At 38.7% G+C, this 16,837-nt stretch overlaps 1 protein-coding gene across 7 annotated transcripts in view; it reads left to right on the plus strand.

Annotated features, from left to right (window-relative positions):
- The window catches only part of CPEB3 (cytoplasmic polyadenylation element binding protein 3), a 191,083-nt gene that overhangs the window by 5,488 nt on the left and 168,758 nt on the right, over positions 1-16,837 (plus strand). For 5 of the 7 annotated variants that reach the window (XM_045023056.1, XM_045023059.1, XM_045023060.1 and 2 more), the window contains exon 2: positions 7,600-8,498. In XM_045023056.1, the coding sequence (XP_044878991.1) occupies positions 7,611-8,498 (888 nt within the window). In that variant the 5' untranslated portion in view covers positions 7,600-7,610. The other 2 variants (XM_045023058.1, XM_045023057.1) reach the window with 2 other exon arrangements.

Genomic DNA, 16,837 nt, shown 5'->3' on the forward strand with positions numbered 1-16,837 from the left:
AAAAAAAAAATTTAGGGGGTCACCAAAATATCAGTTACATGGGAACAACTTTTAATAGGGAGCAGAGCAGGGCTAAATTAAAAATGGTGACCTACAGATAAGACTGTAGTTCCTTAGCAATGTCCTTAGAGAGCATTCAGTGCCCTAGTAATTCAAATGTTACACCTTCAAGAATGAGGTTTGCTGTCAATTAGTTTAACAAATATTTGTGAGACTATAGAGGAATGCTGGGTATCAGAGTTCCTGGGTTCTCATCATGATCTGTATGTGGTCTAGTGGTTAGAGCAATGGCTACAGACCAGTTAGTCAAGCACATAGATTTGATGCATTCCTTCTGAAAGGCAGCAGAACAAGACTTGTGACCTGGATTTTGTTCACAGCTCAGTCTTGAAGTGATTTGTGCAACTTCTCAATTACCTTGTTTGAAAAATTAGGGAAATATTAGGTGCCTAGCTTTTAGGGTAGAGAGATGAGGTCATCATAGTAGTAAGGCTTATGAACAGCACTCAGGAGAAAAGGTGAAATCAGAACCCATGATCACCTGATTCCAGTCTCAGCTGAAGGATAGTCTTTGAGGAAGGGTTCTTCCTTGCTTTGTCACTTGAGATGTGGGCAGATGTGACACAGCTGCCTAAAGCCTGCATTCTGAGATGCACAACACTTGGCAGTGTGTATATCACTGCATTGCAAAACCCAAGTATTTGAAAATCATGAGGCAGAACCCAAAATATAATATTTAAAAATTGTGGGTTTTGCCTGTTGTCTAATTTCACCATCACCACCATGTCTTTTATGAGGAAGCTCCCATCCCCAATTTGTGTGTGATCAACCTGGGTCCATCTTCAATCTCAAATACATACAAAAATGCAGTTTCCATGTTCACTGCAAAGTAGGAACTTGCCTTCTCCTTTCCCTGTCATGGGGAGCTTTTATTGTAACCTCCTCTATCTCCCTCCCTAACAAGACAGGATAGGCAGCCACCCATACTCACATGTTTCCACCATACTCCTCCACCCAGTACCAGGTTTACAGTGGTGCCATGGAGCTGGGCCCATGCTCAGAAAGGGCCCTGGCCTGCTCTGCTTGCACTGTGCCCTGGACCCCGCTGACTCCCTCCCTCCCGCCACCCACCACTTGCTCCTCTCAGCCTGCCCGCTGGCCAGCCAAGGGCTCATCTCCCCCTGACCCCACCGCCGGCTTCTCTGCCCCCTGGCTGGACCCCAGTGCATCTCCGGCTCCTGGCAGTCTCTGCTTCCTTACTCTGGGGCCCGAGCCCCTCATGTCATGCTCCGTTGCTCCCCTGGGGCCCCACAAATATGTTTGGTGCCAGGCCCACAAAAGGTTAATCTGGCCCTGCCTCTGCCTGTCTCTTTATGTACGGTAGTCCCCCCAGACACATGCATTTCCCTTCCTCTCCTCTCACTGTCTCCTACTCATTGCATTTTCCCTCTCTGCCATGCCATATTCCACTACAAACCTCCTCAGTTTGCTTCTGGCTCCCCTCACCTTCCTCTGATCACTCAGTTTCCATCCTGTTTCCTAGCATAGTCCTCTTCCCTGCTGCTGCCAGAGCCCCATTCACTGCACTTCCATGTTCTGTCCCCTGTTCAGCCCTCAGCTGGTGACTGGAGGCCCATCTTCTTCCCTGAGGGCAGCCATGCTTCAGCCCAATTGGAAATAACAGGAAACTGTGTCTCTCTTTTCTGGGAGTAGACTCACTATCCCCTACAGAAGTTAGAGAGATGACTGCCATCTTACTGAGGATAGCCCGTGGCTTCTGTCCTAGAGATAGTAATTGAAGATGGCAGCTATTTTGGCTAAGGGAAAAATTTCAAACTGGAAGGCAAAAATAAAAAATCGAGAATCTTTATTTTTAAAAAAAAATGGCAGCACCGAGTGAGCCCCAAATTAGGCCCTATGGTTTTTAAGTTGACAGCGTACACTAAGACAATACAGGTAGTAGAAAATTAAATTACTTTGTAACAAACTTATTTTGACTTTAAAAAGACACTTTGATAAAGTACCTCTGTTAGATAATAAAGGAATATTTAGGGATCAGTAATGAACAGTGACCAGTATAACTTCTAATAAGGACCCAGAAGAGGGGCTGAATAGCAAAGTGACCATATTCTAGTGGAATCATTTTGTTTAGTCAAAAGTAGGAAGAATCGAGAAATTTGAGAGATCTAACACAGCAGTTAACATTTAATATTCACAAAGGGGAGATAATTCAGCATAAGTAATATTTAAAATAACACCTGACAGAGGAGGTCATTCAGTCATTCATACGTACTTTGTCCCATAATTAAGACATAGCACCAGATTCATTTTAAGTTTATTTTTAATGTAGATTTTTCTATTCAACAAAACTCAGTGCCTCATAATATATTATTATATTTCTACTAGCTTTAGTAAGCTAAAATGCCTTTGTATATAAATAAGAACAGTATCTGTAGTTACATAGCTAGGATCAAATTACAAATGTGGGAATAAATTGCATTAAATACAAGGTATAAACTGACTGAGATCAAGAAGGCACTTTTCTCATAATAAAATATTGCAAAATTAGGTCCAGTTTATTTTTTCACCCTAATGATCCTTTTATTGGGAGACGGACCTTCGGCACCCAGATTCTGTCATCGTCTTATGGTGGGCTTTCCCCACTTTTCCTGATTACTGTATCTGGGAAGGGAACATAGATAATATTCAGGTTGCCTGGACCCTCCTCCTCCATCTTCTTGGCTGACCTGCAGAGTGAAGCTGTCATCATGGGAGACCTGAATGGGTTTAGGCTGCTGCCTCTTCAAAATGGAACTTTCACTTTCAAGTCATACATATGTTGACTGGGCTGCCTGACATCAGAGTTCAAATGGGAATCCTTACAAAATATCTAAGACAGAATTCCATGGCTACTAGAGAAAATTACATCAGTTACTTCAATTTAGGAACATTTCCATGAGCTAGAAGCTGCAGTGGTGGCTTTCACCTGAATAGAGTCCAAAATGTTGTGAACGTCATACTTCTGAACTTGTATTGTCATGAGGATTTGGTGGGGTGCAGGAAGTGGATGGGATGACAGAGGCTGATTGGGCCATCAGAAGATATGAGAGGAGTTCAGCTCTCCAGACATCTGATGGAGAAGAAAGGCTATTGGGTGAGGAGGAGATAGTGTATTGGTAGATAATGTATTGCAGTTGTTGCCGATATTCAGGGACATACAAGGGATAATACAGATAAATCCTGACTGCTATCTGTGAGAATAGGAGCAGTGTATATAATTATTTTAAAAGCTTGGAAATTAACACCAAAAAGGTTTTGGCCCAGTCAGGTGTATCAGGGCTCTGATCCATCAGTCCTCAAGGTTGCAGGGAGCTATTTTAGCTCCAAGTGCAAGTTAAACCACTCTAGAGTTTGCTCTTGCTTGAGTTGTCTTGGAACAGCTCCCCAGAGGCAGTAACACTGGTCTGGCCATATCCTTTTTTGCTCTGGCACTCTGCCCATTTGATGGTGGAGTGGCATAGAGTCAGTATAACCAGTTCTATGCTAGTCAGATTCCCTGTTCAAAAGAATCCTCAGATGCCCTACTAAAGCAGCTTCCTGGCCCATTTGTGCAATCAGAGTGGCAGCAAAGAGTCTAGGAACAGATGCTGAAAATCTGGTCATTACAGCTTTGACTTACAGTTCCTAGACTGCATAGCCCACCAACTCAAACTGTAAAAAGCAAAGAAATAAGCAGTTAAGTCCCTTGACACCTCAGCTACAATTCCACTAATTTCTCCTTCTTAGGTTTAACTGTCTCTCTTCCAACCATTGCTCATATATCTCCAGCCTCTGTTGAACAACCAGTGTGCAGCCACATGCATTAATGTTCACACAATGCAGATTTAAATTTTGTAATTAAAACTAATTATTAACAATGATCACATGTTAATATAACTTTTCCTGACACGGTAGGAAAATATATTGTAGCCAACATTTCCAATCTGACACATTATCTCAAACAACATACAGAACTACACAGAATGCAATTTATGAAAGTCACAACAGCGTTATATTAATAATCAAAACACTGGAACATATAATCAATTCATATGGTTTGAGGATGCATATTGCTCTCTGAAGAGCTGTAGAGATGTGGGTGGTGGAAGGGAGGGTAGTGGAGGAGGAACTGCTGACTGATGTGCAGATGGAGTGTTAAATTAATTAACTGCTTGTTTACCCTCTTTTTTGTAGCTTGCATTGATAGGATATTCTGTCTAGTAACATAAACTCAATGTTGATGACTTTCTCCTGTGGGAATCTACCTGGGGCATTTATATAGCACCAGTAACCATAATATGTAGATGTTGATCTTAATTTACTTTTAAAATCTCACAAAACCTAAGTTATACCCAGATGATGTAAGACTATATTTTATCAAGAATATTGTGACTGTAATATAAAACATTTACTTCAGCTAAGAAACATTGTAACTAATATTAAAAAGTAGTGTCTTCTCTTTTCATAGTGGAAGTCAGGTTGTGATTTTGCACTAGAATAGTTTAATTAACTAGCTAGTGACTAACATTTAATTTATTATTTTGGGTAGCTATATTTGATCTGTTTTATCTTGATTTACACATCAGTCAGACGGCTGGAGGCTTTCCTTGTAACTTCGATTTCCAGATCAATGTATCCCACCAGTTTTTCTTCTGAAAGCTAATGATTTTGGGCTGCATTAATTTTAAATGTAATCCGGGTTGCAACGACTTCCCCCTGGAGAATGGATGTATTTGATCTCGCCTCCTTTCAGTACTGTAGTTCTCACAACATGCAGAAGTCAATAGCTGTCTGTGGAAAATACTTCAATCCCCATAGTTCCTTGGGTGAGCATGCGCCATAAGCTTGCAGTTGTCAAAGTGCTCTTGCCAGAGCGGTCGCCTATTTGTTATATAGCAAACCCGAAAGGAGAAAATAAATACTGTCATTGTATTGATCTTTAAATACAGAACACTCAAAGGTAACTGTTCCTAAGGAATTTCTGCGTTGACTGCTTGGGTTACTGCATACGAACGGAGCTGGTATTGTTATGGGGATATAGATTTGCTATACTGGACTGTAAATTTGCACAAATACTTATACCAGCAATAATCAAGAGGCACCGCATATTAGCCCAATATTAGACATTGGTTGGCCCGTCTTTCAAAGTCATTTATTATCCAGTGTTTCTCCATTCAGACTGGCTTCATTCATTAAAGGTAGGTCTTGACCTTGACAAGAGGGTTGAATTTGTGCTGAAATTTTATCTTTAAGGAGTAATGGAAAACGGATGTGGATTACTATCCTCAGGATAAAGTTAATATACAAATAACTAAGTCAAGATATGTATCTGAAACAACTGCTGGGGTAGCCACTGTACGATTACTTGGTGAGTTAGTGAATCAAGTACACTTTATTGAAGGCAGGATTTTAACCTTTCAATTGTTTTTTTGTAGAACATAACTTTCTAAATGGGTGCATCAAAAAGCAAGGAAGGATTATAGGTGTTGTCTGTTTTTTCCCTTTCTCCTATGGAATCCCCAGCAATTTTGTATAGTTCTAACAGTTATGGTGATTTTGATAGAAATTCAGCTAATGGAAAGCTACACGAAGCCTGGGATCTTGTGGCTTGCTGCAGTACGGCTTTAAACTGCCTCGAAAGGTTTCCTGCAAACCGCCCCCCCCTCCCCCAGCAGCATCAGCATTAGCAGCGGAGCTGCGTGATACAGATGCAATAGTTTACTCCTTTCTTCCAAGGAATTTGGCTTAATGCTGTCTCACTATATGGACTGTTAAGTCATAATTGTTGGACTTGCTTATTTGAATAGAGAATAAAATAAACAGAAAATGTAACGTAACTGGTAGCAGAACCTGTCCTGTCAATTATCTCTAAAGCAAAAGCGTGTGTATGTGTATATTGTGTGAATAAAATATAGAGTTTGAACTAGATGGAAACAGCTAGTATTTAAATAATCTTTGTAAAGTGCAATCTTAAACGAAAGCCATGGATCATATAAAAATGGCTAATATAATAAATTAAACTTTGTCTTCACACTCCTTGACACCCTTCCTAACTAGCTGTTTAATTTGACATCACGTTATTTTGCTGCAATTAAATAGCAATTTACAAGTCAAGTGATTTTTAGAAATACAAACGCCATATGGTTAGAACAATTAAAAAACGTGCTTAGGTGTTCAGAGATGCTTACTTTTATTGACATGGCTACTTGATTAAAATTAGTCATAAATTAATAGGCTTATTTAAAATATTGTCAGGAACTTTTTTGTGTGTGTGGCCTCTTTAATTGTAAATACATCTGCGAAATTTGGGGGTGGTTGCTCTGATAGTTTCTTGCAGAGGTGGAGGAATAGCGAAAGCATATACCTTACTTTGGTACTGAGTTTTAAAATAAGATTAACATTTGTATTACTTGACCTGATGTATTTTATAAGAAGTACCTTTCTAATAGGTATAGGACTTGCTCACACTACATAAATTTAATTTCATAAGGTTTTAACTTGTTTATATTTAGTGATTGACTTGTAAATTGCATCTTTAAATCATTCAGTCCCTTTCATATGGAAGAAAGGTGGTTTTTTAAATGTGTGCGTGTATACATTAAATGTTTTGATTCGCCCCACTTTTTAAATTTTGTGTTAAAAGGAACAGAGACTTTAGTATTTAAAATACTAACTCCAAGCTCTGCTTATAATTTTGGCCTGAGATCTTAAAAGTATTCTATTCTGCAGATTTCACATATATAGTCCTGTCTGTAGTGAGTATATCAGATATACACAAGGAAGGGACTGTCCTAGGATGCAAAAACCCTGTTTTATAGAGAAGTGAAAAATCTTAAGGTCATCAGAGGCAAATACAACCTTGTTTTGTTTTTCAATCAGAGTTGATGCTTATGCATCTGGCCAAACAGTAAACTGTCAGAAAAGAAAAGGCCAGTAAATGATGTGCAGCTAAGAACGTCTTCTATTATCAGCTCAAGATTCTGAGCATGTTCTCTGGTGTTAAATGGAATAATTGAAAACCTGTTTGTTAATTAAGGGAAATGGGCATCCTGCTCCTTTAAAGGTCTCCTCGTATGGAAAGGGGTGGAGGAGAGTAAAGGCTGGTGTCTTTTTAACCTTGCTGAAGGACGCAGCGGTATTTATTGACGTATGCAAATAACTGGGGAGGAGGAGGAGGGTGCTTGGAAAAACAGGAACCAGAATCAGTTTCTCATTGCAGGGTGAGAGCTCTGAGTTCCGGTGTAAGAGAAAAGAGACGTGGCGAAATTGCTGTATATCTCTGCCCTATAAGCACATCTCTCATTTAGATTGAAAGGAATCAAGGCATCAGAAAGGGTGAAGCCTCTTAAAATATATTGGAAGGCAAGCTAGCACGAGCACACTGATTAAACATTGCATACTCCTAAATGGGGGAGGAGGGGGAATTACGGATTTGCCTTGCAACTAGCAATGGCACGGGATTTTAGCAAGCAAAATACCAAAGCAGTGCGGCTAGTGGTATGAATGAGAATAATAACCTGTCTTTGTGTTTTCCCCCCTCACCCCCCACCACTGTTTCAGCTGCACAAACCATGCAGGATGATTTACTGATGGACAAAAGCAAAGCCCAGCCCCAGCAGCAGCGGCAGCAGCAGCAGCAAGATCCAAACGCAGCAGAAACCCCTTCTACACCCATCTCATCAGAGACGTCTAAACCGGAGGACAGCAGCCCAGTGACTAGTATCGGCACAGCAACTTCTGTCCAAAATAGCAAGGAGAAGATGCAGATGGAGTCCCCCATTTTGCCTGGCTTAAGTTTTCACCAGCCTCAGCAGGAACCTACACCCGGCACCTCCTTGTCTCCGTCTTTCGGCAGCACCTGGTCTACAGGGACCACAAACACAGTGGATGATAGCTTTTTCCAAGGGATTACCCCAGTCAATGGCACAATGCTTTTCCAGAATTTCCCTCACCATGTCAACCCTGTGTTTGGTGGCACTTTCTCTCCCCAGATCGGCCTAGCTCAGACTCAGCACCACCACCATCAGCAGCAGCAAGCCCAACAGCAGCAGCAAAGGAGATCACCTGTGAGTCCCAATCAGGCACCTTTTGCCCAGAGAAATGCTGCTTACAGCCATCAGCCCATTATGACCAGCAAACCGTCTTCCTCCTCTGCCTCTTCCTCTTCCTCCTCCAGCTGGAATAACCACCAAAATGCAGCCTGGAGTACACCTTCCAACCCCTGGGGTGGGTTGCAAGCTGGCAGGGACCCTCGAAGGGCAGTAGGAGTGGGGGTTGGGGTAGGAGTGGGGGTTGGGGTGCCTTCCCCCCTCAATCCTATTTCACCCCTCAAAAAACCTTTCTCCAGCAATGTCATTGCTCCTCCGAAGTTCCCACGGGCTCCACCCTTAACCCCCAAATCCTGGATGGAGGACAATGCCTTCAGGACCGACAATGGCAACAGTCTGTTGCCTTTTCAGGTAATGTCTTAATGCACCTTTTGCACTGGTGACAGATATCTTGATGTTTTGTTTAAGGTGTACTCTGCACCAATATCTCATCTAGAAGGCAACATGTCATTTTCACCTTCCTCATAGCTCATGAGTATTTACCTCTTCTGAAATCGTACTGGCTTCTCTCAGAAATTGACACCCAGATCCAAAATCTTGAGTATGGACAATAGCCCTATTTTTCTTCTAATTTAACTTTTTAAAATTACTGCAGGGGCTTTTAACATTAGAAAGCTGGTTGATTTCAGGGAACATACTTTCTATAGATTTTATATTGCATTCCTGTGGATGATCAATGTGTGTATTTAACTTGTATAGTATTTGCAAAAATCCTAAATTAAATTAAATGGTGAGGAATATGGGGCTGCTATTGTGTATAATAGCTGGCTTCAGATTTCTAACTAGAAGGGTGATTTTAAACAAAGATGCTTCTGAACCTGATATGCAGCTATTTACTTTTCACCATTAAAGAGGTTAATACTTATTGTTGAGCTGTGATTTAAGAAGGACTGTATTTACATAATGTATGCAATCAAATGTTGAAACTTATCAAATGTGTAATCCAGTGTTGCATCCAGGGTGTAGGTTTTTGGTACATCTAGAGGCAGCATAGGTGTGTACAGAAGGAGTGCTGTATCTGTTTTTTTTTTCTAATAAGGAGATCTCTATTCAAATTGACATGATTTAGAAATGGTAGGGCAATATTGATTATTTTGTAAAATAAACCATGTTATGCATTCAGTATATTTGCAGAGAAAAGAGACAATAGGACACGACCTTCAGAGCCATATTGCAATGGAGTCTATTTACTAGCTACATAGCTCTGAAATATTTAAAGCTGCAGTGTCCTTCGCCAGTTTGGTATTTAAGATGACAAGGCGGATAAATTACAATCAAAACTGAGGGAAATAGAAGCTCTGCAATTTTAATGTCGAGTGAGGCTTGTCTTGGTGTTAAATACCTTTTTAAAGTGAAATAAATTAGAGTAGGCACTCTCACGTGTATCTGCATGAGATGAAAAGAATACCCCTTTGTGCCAGTTATCATTTCCAGTCTCAGATCAATTGGAATGCTTCTGTTTTACAATATTAAGTGATATGTATGCTTTTGCTTTAGAGAGACACTTTCTCAGAAGTTACAAACTGCTAAGTCTTTAACATATTATTGGTAATAATAGGAATGATGTTTAGATTGATACTTTGTGTTAGAAATGTAGGAAATAAGTAAAAAAGCTGATCAGCTTTAATGGCTATTACTAGTCTAAGAAATATGCATTCCTTTGCAGTTTCTGGCATTCAAATAGTGATGTTAAAGTGAGCCTTGAGACTTCATTTTGCTGCTTCATTCTGTTTAAAGGTAGACTTGCTAATTTCTTATTGGCTACCTTCAGTGGAGGAGGAACAGGTTTTATTGAGCTGCTGTCACTGTCTCTGTAGCATCAAAGAGTAAGCAACTCTTGAGACATTCTTTTCCCTGCTGAAGTTGTTACATCACCATGTTCTGAACAATATGATAGGTTAACTGACATTAGCTAGCTTTCACCTATTCCTAAGGTGACTAGTAGATGCATCCAAACTGGTACCCACATTTAAGTTCTCTAAAAATAAGATTTTACAAAATCTAAGACCAATGGCAGTATTTATGTGGTTTTAGTTGTGGTAATTCTAATGGGGAGTGTCTTTTATAAATATACATTCTCCTGTAGTATTTACAACCCAGGCATAAGCAGTATTGTGCTAGTGCAGAAGTACCAAAAGTGAAAATTACTAGAAAATGCCATATATTCAACTTCTCGTTCAGAAACAGGGAGCAGACAGCATATGTAGTGAAAAGTTAATTAGATTTTTAAAATTCAGTTTTGAAAGTCTAGGTGTTGTAACATAGGTCAGAAAAATTTACTTTCTTCAACATGAATTTTAACCTGCTAGTGGCCTATTAAACTAAAAACAAATATGTGCCAGTGACTACTTTTATGGCCAGGTGAAATATGAGCCTCAAATTTTTTTCTAGTTGTCACAATGACCTTTTATAACACAAAATCTTGAGTTTTGCTTGAGGTAGTCCCCTGGATTAACAATTATTATTCCTGTCTGTGTCATTTTTTCATCATTACTACACAGAATTTGCTGGAGAAGGAATCTTGTAACCGTAACATGGATTATATAGACAATTGGACAATTGTCTGGTTTTTATGTTTGCATAATTAAATTTCAGTTTCTTTTTTGTAGTGTAGTGGCAGTTTATTTTAACATCTGTTGCCTGGCATTTTGTCTTAGAAAAGTTGGGCAATGTGTTGGCACATGAAGGTTTGCTTATCGGCATTATCAAATAATTCTGGCAGGTTCATCAGTCTGTTAACCTGACCAAAGTAATTAAGGTTTTTTGTTGATTACAATGGTATCTTGCTAAACACTCTCTCTCAATATGTTTGAGTGCATTAGTTAACCACTTTTACTATCTCATGTAATTTCCCCATGTTGAAATTTTGTAAATTGTAGACATATAACATATAAAGCAATGTTTTAAACACCCATATTTGCCTAACTATTTATTGTTTGAGTCACATTGCTGTATCTTGCACTTCACAAACATTATGAACGAGGTCATTGCTCCGCGGAACTCAGTTTTGTTCAGACAACCTAGTTGAAGGATTAAAAAGTCAAAGGAGTTCTGGGAACATGTGAATTGTGACCAGTTTTGAGAGGCAAGTAAAAGATGCTTTGAAGGAGAAGGTTGTTCCTACCATAAGGGGCATTGCTATAAATAAAACAAAGGTGGAAAGCTGAAAGCAGAAGATGTAAACAAAAAAAATTGAAACAGGACTGAGTAAAACACAAAAAATAAGATGAGAGAATAAGAGAAGACGAGCAGATGTGGGGTGAGGACAGATATATAGAGCCTACAAAGTGTTGATGGGGAACTTTTACTATATTCTGAAGATAGTGAAGGGATTCAAAGAGGTAGGGTCTGATGAGGGAATAGAGGAAGACGATTGTCAGAATACTTAATAGTATCATTTTAACAAATTAGTGGAAGAGTCATTTCTCAGAAGTAGAGCAGTTTCAGCAGACAAAATATTCTGATGACCCTTCTGATTTCTTCATTGTGCTTTTGATACATGTAAAAATACACAATTACAAGTTATACATATATGTATACAAAATATAACATAACATTTTGCTTCTGCTGTGTGTGTATGTGTATATATAAAAACAATTATGTGTATAAAAAAATTAGATGCTTGTGTGTGTGTGTGTGTGTATATGTGTATAAAACAATTGGATGCGTGTGTGTGTGTATATATATATCTAATAAACAATTAGATGCTTGTGTGTGTGTGTGTATATATATATATATATATATATATATATATATATATACACACACACACACACAAGCATCTAATTGTTTATTAGATATATATACACACAAGCATCTAATTGTTTTTCCCAGTTTTTGATCAAACCCAGCTTTACTGACATATTTCTACTAGTGATATATTTAAAAGAATGTGAACAGGGTATTATCACTTTGATTTTAAAATACTATCTTAAAAGACTGATGTTGATCACTGCTAGAAGAAAGAGACTGCAATAATTATTTACATGGGGATTAATGGTTAGTTAGGTTGTGGCAATAGGGAGTCTTCCCACTGATTTTAATGGGAATTGGATTGGACACACACACATTTGTTAACTAAATTTAGAAAATATCTTCAATTTTGGCAATTGATATTTAATATTAAAGTGAATTTATAAATTCATAAATTAACACTTTATATGTATTTAGTAGTGAAGCTCATTAATAGATGCAAGTATTCTGCCATATGTTGTGCTGTCTTTGCTTACCAAAGTGAAATGGAGGGCAAAGGAATAGACACTATATCATGGTTACAATTCCAGCATAATAACTTTTCCACCTGCTGATTAATGGACTGCTCTTTCAGAAGCTAAGAGGCTGCTATCAATCTTTTAAAATGTATAAGGTACTTCATGTTTTAAGATATTGGTAGCTTTTTGAACTACAGCTATATTGCTGTTCATGTATATCCATGAAATACAATGATGCATAGAATAATTTTGTCTTCAGGCCCTAGAAGACCATTGCTAACTAAACTCTGCTAGTTTAAAAATAAGAAAAATCATCAGCTAAAATGTAAACTTTTTCATAAGGTAATGAATTAGTTATTTCACTGTCACAGTACAGTAAGTGTATTTCTTGCTTGGTATTACCGTAACTTAAACAGGTCATCATATAGAAAATGATGGATGAGTGGCAATGAAACTTTCTACAGCCCATATGTTAAAACTCAAACATTAATTAGTGCAATAACTATTAAAAATCCCTTTCCTTTTCTCTTCGATTTTAAATGTCTCTCTCCTATAGTATTCAGGGGTCACTGTCCTTTTGGGGAATTTTAGGGTAGGTGTAAATCCATTTGCACAAGTAAAATTTTTTGTTAAGCTTTAATTCATAGTTCTAAATCTGACATTCTGGGTTGTAATTTTTCTGATGTGAGGTTAGTAGATTGACATTAAGTATGATTTGCTATGCAGTTACTGACATCAATACAATCTTTTACAAGCACTCCTGAATATAGACATTTTTCTCATATGTAACAATAATTACAAGAGTCCAATTTCTTTGAAATAAATTTTTTACATTATTCAGCATTTAAAAACAGATTATCAAGGAAATTTTGCAAGAGTAATATAATCAGATGTAACAAATATTTGTTTGAAATATATTTTTAAATCCTAAATTCAACCTGCTGTAGGTGGGATGTGTAACTATTATTAAAAATGGTCAATTTATTTGGCCTCACTCTCGTATTTCTGATTTTTTTTTTATAAGCAGTACCATGTTGGTCAATGAAATATATTGTTATAAAATGTTGTTAATTCAACAAATTACTGAAAGATTTGAAATGAGTTTTTAGATCTTTCAGGTTATGTACTATGTATTAGTGCTTGAAATAAATGGAAATGTATGGGCAGTTGGAATTCCAGTTACATAAAAGCAGAGAGTGTGCAACTTTTTGAAACACTAAAGGAACGCTTAGTGGTTGCAGGAGTGACACAACCCTTTTCCCCCTTGTGCGGGTTAGATACTTACCAACTTAAGTTATTCATTTACATGGTGAGTAACCTGATCAGAAATATTAAAATGTGATCATTTTTTTTCTGACATCCTAATGATATTTTTAGTTCAACAGGTAAAGCTACCATACTGCTTGTAGCTAGTGGCTTCAGAAATTGTGACTGGTTTTATCTTGTTTGGGTCAGACAATTAATTTGATTGTGTTCTGATATCTGCATTTCTTAGAATTACTGAAAATGTATTGGCATACTAAAAAAGAACTTGCAAAGGCTAACATTCAGAGGAGCTGATACAACCAAAGGCAAGTCTACACTACAGCTTAAGTCGATCTAATTTATCTTGCTTAAGGGTGTGAAAAAGCTTCCCCGTCAACATAACTTATGCTTCTCGAAGAGGTTGAGTAATTATGCCGATAGGAGAGCGTTTGCCCATCAGCATAGTACATCTTCACCAGACACACTACAGTGATGCAGCTGGATCGGTGCAGCTGTGCCGATGTAGCGCCATAGTGTAGACTTGCCCTAAGACTCTAATGTTTAATATCTGGATTCTTGTACAACTTCTGCATGCAACCATGAAATCTATTGGCCTTCTGCATATAACACTCATCCCAAGCTTATTTCACCATTTATTTGAAAGCATCAAAATTTGGTCACTAAGTACTTATGGGTGAGTAAATTTATTTTTGATGTTATTTAATAAAGAGAGAGTTTTAATTGATTCACTTAAACTCTTTGATTTATTGTGGTATATTAAGACTTTTTTCAATAGTTATGTTTTTGACCATGAACAATTGAGTAAGAGAAAATGACAGTTCCTGCTTCTGTTGGGAGGTTATGCTAGTTAGCCCTCCTCTTTATCCTCTTGCCCTTCCAATGCTGGGTGGTTGTTGCTAGAAGCCCTACTTGTGGATATGGGAATAGGAATGGGTGGTGAGTGACTGGAGAGTTTGTAGCCTAGCCAAAGGAGAAGATATTATGAGCTAGCTGCCTGGATGGTGACCATTTCTATGCCTTAGGAGCTAGCAAAGTAGCTGTCCAATCCACCTTTCACACAGGATGTCCACCTTTCCTTTCTGGATACAAAGTGCCAGTAGGGAACAAATGCCAGTGGTATCTAATGTGAACTTCTACAGTGACTGAATTGTGTGAAGCTGTGCTTGGTTGGATTGGGTGATGTTGCCATATTTTGAAAGCATTTCTTTATCAAATAATTTGTGGGGAAGGGTAAACATGGCTAAATCTGTTTAATATACCTTGATGGTGACCTTTCAAAGGTGAGCTAAGGCTGTCTGACTAGTTTTGTTCTCTATCGTCTGGTTGAGGTAGTCACTACAAGTTTGGAAAGCCTCTCAGAAAAAGTCTTACACCTCTTTTTGGATTAAGAAACAAAAGAAAGGACACCTGTCTTAGATCACTAAAGTAAGTAAATTGTTTCCCAGAAATGTGAAATGAAGACATCAAACTTAACCACCTTATGCTTCTTTGAGCTTGCTTTCTCAGACATAAACTCATACCAATGTGCACATATTTAAGAAGCAGGGTGGGGGGAGGAAAAACCCTACCAATCCAAAACACTTCACTGCACACACACACTTCATTCTGGAGAGAAGATGAGAACAAGAATAAACCACACATGACAATCTGTAGTCGTGCTGCATAATACAATACTGGAAGGTGCTCAGATGCTACAATGATGAGAGCAGCCTAAGAGCCTGTTTAGAATTTATTAAAATGCTGCTACAATACACCTGTAAGTGAAATGCAAGTATGCAGCTAAAACGGTATCTTCCTGTAGGAAGAAAGAAAAATTTGATGAAATGAAGGGTACTGCTAATATAGTTTTTTAGTAGCTTCAGTAACTCTTGCTGTTCAACCCATATGTTATTGGCAGAATCAGGAGCTTGAATCAGAAGCTATTTTTTTCTCCCCCATTGTGAACCTAATGATTACTAGTGAGCAACCCTAGACTCCAGCTGGTAGGAATAGGAGCAACCATAAGTAGGGAGTGCTGCACTAGGAGGAGGGGGTAAAATGGAACCCAGGTGGTGGTACTCCTCATTTGTGGACCCAGAACTGTGCAGCTTAGATGGACAGACACACCTACTCTGGAGGCATGAGGATCCAGATGGTGTGTTTCCTGTCTCCTCAAGTGGTTTTAGGAGAAAACTGCAGACAGGCACCAGCCAGAGACTCCAGCCAGTAGGAACAGGAGCAGCCAAAGCAGGGACCCTTTTCACCTTTGGTCACTCCAGTGAAAACTCCAGTAAAGTTATCTGAATTTCTCTGCCTTTGGTGATTGGCCATTTGTGCCAACACTCCCCCACCCTCAGTCCCTACACCTCAGCTTCACTTCACCCTCCTTACCTGCTTCGACCCCCGCTCTGTCCCCTGATTCTCCTTCCTTTCAGTTTTCTTTGCATTTAGCTGTTTCCTCTCCTAAGTAAACTCACCCACTAAATAAATCAATCATGGAACTAACATGACTTTTGCTGTTAACACTTTGTCCACTCTGCTTGTATGTTGTACCCCTTCCTCCACCCTGTGTCTGTCACGTCTATTTAGATCATAAGCTCTCTGAGGAAGGAACAGTTTACTACTCTGTACAGTGCCTAGCACAGTGGGGCCTCACTCTTGGTTGCCCCTTAAGCAATACCATAATAAGCATGATGATGATACTAGAATATTGCACTGTTGGCTTCAGATTTTTAGAACATTGAAACATCTCTTGAGATAAGAAAACTATGTATAATTAGGCTTTGTAAATAGCTATCAGGAAATCTTTCATTGTGTGAATACTGTGATCATTTGGTAGTGCAAATGACTACATTTACCTCTTTTTTTCAACTTGCTACCCAACAAATCCCTATTTGTGCTGCATGAACCAGCAAAATGCTTCTACCTTTAGCGACTGAGCTTCTCTGCCTGCCTTTTTCTTATTATTGTTTTATTTATTTATATTATCTTAATGCCTATGAGGCTCAGTCATGAACTAGAACCCCATTGTGCTAGGCACTATACAAACAGAGCAGAAAGACAGTCCCTGCCCCCAAGTAGCTTACAATCTAAGTTGTAAGACAAGAGACAACAAATGGACACAAGCACCATCAAGGGAGTACAAGGAAACAATCAGCAAATATTGTTCAGGGTGGTAGACTGTAGTGTCAGTGCACTAGAAGTCTGTCTGTTGTCAAGTGTTTTGTAGGCTTT

Source organism: Mauremys mutica, chromosome 7, assembly GCF_020497125.1.
Source record: "Mauremys mutica isolate MM-2020 ecotype Southern chromosome 7, ASM2049712v1, whole genome shotgun sequence".
Classification (NCBI taxonomy): domain Eukaryota; kingdom Metazoa; phylum Chordata; order Testudines; family Geoemydidae; genus Mauremys; species Mauremys mutica.